The sequence below is a fragment of the Chiloscyllium plagiosum genome, chromosome 6 (assembly GCF_004010195.1).
Source record: "Chiloscyllium plagiosum isolate BGI_BamShark_2017 chromosome 6, ASM401019v2, whole genome shotgun sequence".
Lineage (NCBI taxonomy): Eukaryota > Metazoa > Chordata > Chondrichthyes > Orectolobiformes > Hemiscylliidae > Chiloscyllium > Chiloscyllium plagiosum.
The window spans coordinates 103,879,718-103,885,717 of NC_057715.1; the positions used below are offsets into that span (position 1 = coordinate 103,879,718).

Genomic DNA, 6,000 nt, shown 5'->3' on the forward strand with positions numbered 1-6,000 from the left:
TCAAAGAATTTTCTTCTTTGCACAGTAAAATTTTGCCTTCACAAGACCTCCTCGTGACAAAAGAAAGAATGAAAGAAAGACATTTCAAAAGGTAGAAATTTGATGCTATTAAGATTCACAAAAATGTGCATCAACCAGCTTCACAACTTTAAACGCGTCTACAGTAATACTCCTCCTCGTAACCCAGTACTCTGTCAATTACCAATCAGTCTTGTTGCCCTTTTATTCTGCATTATTGAAGGAATTCCCCTTCTGTCTTGGTACCCAAAACTGAACAGAATATTCAGGGTATCTCTGACCAGAGCCCTTTACACTCTTAGCATGAGGTCAGGAGCAGTCACTAACTCAAGATTCTACATTGTGTGGACTTGACAAGCTTGGGTTAGGCCTAGTACTTAATTAAATAGCTTCCCTTTATCCAATACCTTTCCTCATCTTTTCACGTCATGTTCAAAGCATTTATTTATCGCCATTAGTGTAGCTTTCTTACATCTTGATAGTGATGGCACTCACGAAATAAGTTAGTCTGCTGTTTCATCCTGAGAGTTTTGCAACCTCAATTTGTGATTACCAATTCTACATTTGAGGCTGAAGCATGAACCGTAAGACAACCGAACATCTATTGACAAGGACGTTGTGAAATGTGTCATTGGAGAAAAGGTCATGGTCAGTTAGAAAGGCTACAAAAGCAAAGAGGAAGATATCAGGATGGTGGAGGAGGCAAGATTGCGACTGAGTATCAAAAAGATGACAAGGAATCTGATTGAACCATCTAAAATTCTTAGAGGGTTGAACAGACTACATGTAGAGAGGATGTCTTCCCTGACTGGGGAGTATAGAATTAGGGAACACAGTATCAGGGTATGGGCTAGGTCACTTAGATCTGAAATGGGGGAAAAAAATATTTACTCAGGGGAGCAGTCAACCTGCAGAATTCTCTACCACAAAAAACTCTGAAGACCAAGCTGCTGAGTATAATCAAGAAAGAGACAAAATAATAATTTAGATTTTAAAGGCATTAATATATAGGGGTAGAAAGCAGAAATATGGTACTGAGATAGGGGATTAGCCATGATCATACTGCATGGCACAGCAAGTTCAGAGGGTCAAATGGCCCACTCCTGCTTCTAGTTCCTATGCTTTAAAAGGTAACAGGGTCAGAGTAGCCTAATTCTAAGAACTTGAAGGAGACGACTTTAAGATAATTTAGTGGAATGGAGACCATTTCAATGGTTCCCCCATCAGGAAGAAACGGAAGGATGGTATGCAAGCACTTCCAACTGAAAATAAGAGGGTCCCATGAACAATGGAAGAGGAAAATACTAACACAACAAGACATTGTGCAGGGAAACGGCCCTCTGCAAGTCTCTGCATTCAGTAGCTGAAAGGATCTCCCTCAGAGATCCTCTCATGTAGCGGATTTCCAACTGAGCTTTAAGCTATTGTGGTCATTTCTTGATGTTTCCTATGAAGAACTGTCTGTGTTTGGTTGACAAATAGATGGTGATAGAGAGATAGGAGTGGGCTATGAAGATAGATAGAACAATACACAAGCTGCCAATTAATCTCATTCCTTCTGAGACTATGAGCGAGCCATGGACTTGAAGCTGCTTATAACATTTTTATGTGAACCAAGCATAAATAACTTTGATCCTTTGATTCAATTCAAATCCAGAACCTTACTAAATCCAGATTTTTGACAAACTTCTCTGCCACAGCTTTTTGACCCAAGATCCAAGCTTCCTCACATGCAAGTCCAAATGACCATTTCTAGCAGAAGATGATGGGTGTATGGAATGTGCTACCAAAGGAAGTGGTGGAGTCTGATATAATTACAACATTTAAAAGACATCTGGATGGGTACATGAATAGGAAACGTTTAGAGGGATATGGGCCAAATGGAATTAGGTGTATTTAGGATATCTGATCGGCATGGACAAGTTGGATCGTAGGGTCTGTTTTCGTGCTGTACATCTCTATGACTCTGTGAAATTGTGGAAATCACAAACCTAACACACAGTTATCCCTCAACACGTATTGAGACATACCTGGATCAGTAGCAGATATGATGGCACCAAAAAACAGGCAATCTGTGTAGTAGAATCCATCTTCAAGTTGTCCTATTGCATACATCAGCTTCACAATTCCATACATAAAGTTTCTGGAACAAGCACAAGAACTTAGGTTTATCTTTTAAAAAGGATTCCTGGAAAGGCAGCAGAAAAAGACAGGGAAAGAAGCGCAATGGAGATTCTCCTAAACTGTTCCTATGTCTCAAAAGAATTCCAGTCTCGACACTAAATGCCTGCAGTTTTGATAAATATTCCATCAAGTAGAAGACTGGAAAATCTATCTCCCAAAATACACAGTATTTCTTCTGGAACATCACGAGCTAACATTCAAATCCAGATGAAGTGAACTTTGACAGAGAAAAAAAGACTTCTCTTTCTACAGCACTTTGTGATCTACAGTGCATTTCAGCAAGGAAGTGCTTTTGCAGTGTAGCTACTGTTGTGATGTAGGAAATATGATGGTTAATTTGCACACAGCAAGCTCCCAAATATCCAGATAATCAGGTTTTTGTAGTCTTGTTGAGGGATAAATATTGGTCAGGATACTGGGAAATACTTTGCTGTTTTTTTCTTTGAAATAGAGCTCGTTAGCATCTGTTGGAGCAGGCAGATGGAGCCTCAGTTTTACAGCATGTCTGAAAGATAGCATCTCTGACGGTGTAACACTCCCTCAGGAGTGCGTCAGCCTTGATTTATTTTTGTGCTCAAAGCCTGGAGTAGGATTTGTGATTGGGGCGAGGGGAAGAGTATAGAAGCAACTGAGGCATGGTTGCCGCTTTCTACATTTTTTTTAAACCCAGAGAACATAAAAAGAACATGAATTTCACAATGATCTTGTAAATAATATACAAGTTGTAAATAAATCTGTAAACTATACTGTATTAATGACATTTCAATGTGCTAATGTAACATTATGAAGTTATAAAGCACATTTGGAATCCCAAATACCATGGTCACACTATGGTTTAAAGGTTCTGTTGTGTGGGCTTTCCTTATGCTAGTTCATTTCATCTAAACCAAATCCTGGGATCCCCATATCTCACTGACATTCCAGATAAAGCAGAATATCCTTGAACCCAGTCAGTTTTACTTGTGCCAACGTAATCATTTCTCATGAAATACAATCACATTATGGATCTATTAAAATAGAACTTTTAACATTTTGAAACACTGATACAAACAGAATACTTTACAAAGCACTGGATGATTTTCTTACAATATTAGCCATATGTTTAATCAGAACTTCAAGCAGTACAGCTGGTGTTTTCTGCACTGCCATGGTGGTGGTTTTGGAGGTGAGCAGGGCACTTTAAACGGTGCCTGAGCAGTGATTCCCAAAGTTTTCTTCCCCACTGCAAACCCAACTTGACAGGCTTGGTGTTGGTGGGTCTCTGTGTCTGTACAAATTAATAAAATGTATGTGTGCATGGTGTGTACTTGCACATGTGTGCGTGCTTGTATGAGTGTATATATTTGTGTGCAGCACATATATAGGTGTGCGTGTGCACATCTGCGTACATATATACTTATGTGTAAGTGCACACAAGAGTGTATATAAAATAGGTACACACATGTACATGGCTTATGAGTGTGTGTGTGTGTGTAAGCTCGCACGCATTGGTGAGAGGTTTGGGGGAGAAGACAGTTGAGGGGACAGGGGGCTGTTCGAACAGGAGCAAAACTTGGATAACTCGCTTGGAGATTAGACAGGGGGTGGGGGAAACCAGGATGGTGTTGATGATTTGCTGCTGGCCTGTTAGTGAATATTGCCCAAAAGGGATGATGTGGTGCTTCAAATCAACTCTCCAATGAGAAACCCACTGTAGGGATTAAATTCCATCCCATGCTTGTAAAGAAATAGTACAGGTAATTCTTATGCAGCTACAGTATTGCAAGTAAAATTCCTCATAGTTTTGCAGAGAATTTGATAATATCATGGAATAGCTCAGCACAGAAGGGGGCTATTCAGCCCACTGAGTCCATACTGGCCCTTTCAAATAGCAATCCAGAAGCCCACTTTCCCATCGCAGAAACAAACCATCAACCCAACCAGATAAGCATCCTACCAGCCCCTCACATCACCAACAATCCTATTTTCCCTGATTTGTTATTAGTTGACATTGACAGAGCAGTCACAGGAAAGGGAACACAGATGGACAAATAATGTCACAAAAGAATCACTACTATCACTGAAAGGAAGCAGTGGAGAACTTGGATAACCTTTACCTCACCAAGCAGTGACTAAGTGAAATGACACTGGCTGAGGAGTCTCCTTCAGTTCTTCATGTTCTGCAGATACTCACCCTATGACAAAGCAAGACACTGCAGTTCCTATAAATGCATACGCAAGGATAGAGCCAAGGTTCCTGAAGAAATGTCTCTGCAACGGAGAAACAAAATAAGAATTGTAACATGCGTTCATCTAAGTTCATAGGGCAATCATTCAGCACAGGTGCCAGCTATTGGGCTCATCTTAGTTGGGCCAACTTGTCAAGTTGGACCCAGTTCATTATCCCTCCATCTCTCCCCTCACAGCAAGGATCACATTGGGAAGGCAGAAATGTCTGGGGGTGAAGTGAACTTTCTGGAATCAGAGAGAAATTATAGGGTGTTGCTGTTTTTTTGCATCTCAGTGAATTATGTAATTTTCATGTAATAGCATCCTTTGAATTGCAGGATATTTATATGGAAATAAATTACCATGCCAAAAATATGACACTTGTGGAGAAAGTTAACTTGGCTTTTTTCCAGGCAGCTTATCAACTTGATCAAAATATTTTACAGCACTACTCAATTCCATTTGAAAAAAAGAGAGAGAACACTATACCCAGTACAGAGAATTGTAGACACCTGACTGCACCTTCAAAACGTTCAGCTCTTAAATTGCTCAAATCTGGCCAGCAGTTCAGGCAGCATCCAAGGAGCTTCGAAATCGACGTTTCGGGCAAAAGCCCTTCATCAGGAATAAAGGCAGTGAGCCTGGAGCATGAGAGATAAGTTAGAGGAGGGTGGGGGTGGGGAGAAAGTAGCATAGAGTACAATGGGTGAGTGGGGGAGGGGATGAAGGTGATAGGTCAGGGAGGAGAGGGTGGAGTGGATAGGTGGAAAAGGAGATAGGCAGGTCGGACAAGTCATGGGGAAAGTGCTGAGCTGGAAGTTTAGAACTCGGTGCCCCCACCTCATCCTAGTTCTAAACTTCCAGCTCAGCACTGTCCACATGACTTGTGCGGACTTGTCCTACCTGCCTATCTCCTTTTCCACCTATCCACTCCACCCTGGCCTATCACCTTCATCCCCTCCCCCACTCACCCATTGTACTCTATGCTACTTTCTCCCCACCCCCACCCTCCTCTAGCTTATCTCTCCACGCTCCAGGCTCACTGCCTTTATTCCTGATGAAGGGCTATTTCCCAAAATGTTGATTTCGAAGCTCCTTGGATGCTGCCTGAACTGCTGTGCTCTTCCAGCACCACTAATCCAGAATAATGTCTACATGGGCCTAGGAATTACACTAAAGATTTTCAAATGATCTCAGAGAGCCATTCGCACACATTGACCTTGTAATCCCAATGACCACTGAAATCAGCGTAAACCAATCTCTGGTTTAACTCAAAAAAAAAGCATTCTGGATCAGTGGTGCTGGAAGAGCACAGCAATTCAGGCAGCATCCGAAGACAGGTAAAATCGACGTTTCGGGCAAAAGCCCTTCATCAGGAATAAAGGCAGAGAGCCTGAAGCGTGGAGAGATAAGCTAGAGCAACGGATACAATAGATGATATTAGTGGATGTGCAGGTAACCAAATCATCCGCCGACATTTCCGCCACCTCCAAACAGACCCCACCACCAGGGATATATTTCCCTCCCCACCCCTCTCCGCCTTCCGCAAAGACCGTTCCCTCCGTGACTACCTGGCCAGGTCCACGCCCC

At 41.9% G+C, this 6,000-nt stretch overlaps 1 protein-coding gene across 3 annotated transcripts in view; it reads right to left on the reverse strand.

Annotated features, from left to right (window-relative positions):
* Positions 1-6,000, reverse strand: part of slc9a7 (solute carrier family 9 member 7) — a 143,929-nt gene that overhangs the window by 62,396 nt on the left and 75,533 nt on the right. For all 3 annotated transcript variants that reach the window (XM_043692310.1, XM_043692311.1, XM_043692312.1), the window contains exons 4-5: positions 4,376-4,452; positions 2,049-2,161 (exon numbers count right to left, since the gene is read on the reverse strand). In XM_043692310.1, the coding sequence (XP_043548245.1) occupies positions 2,049-2,161; positions 4,376-4,452 (190 nt within the window). The remainder of the gene's footprint in view (positions 1-2,048; positions 2,162-4,375; positions 4,453-6,000) is intronic.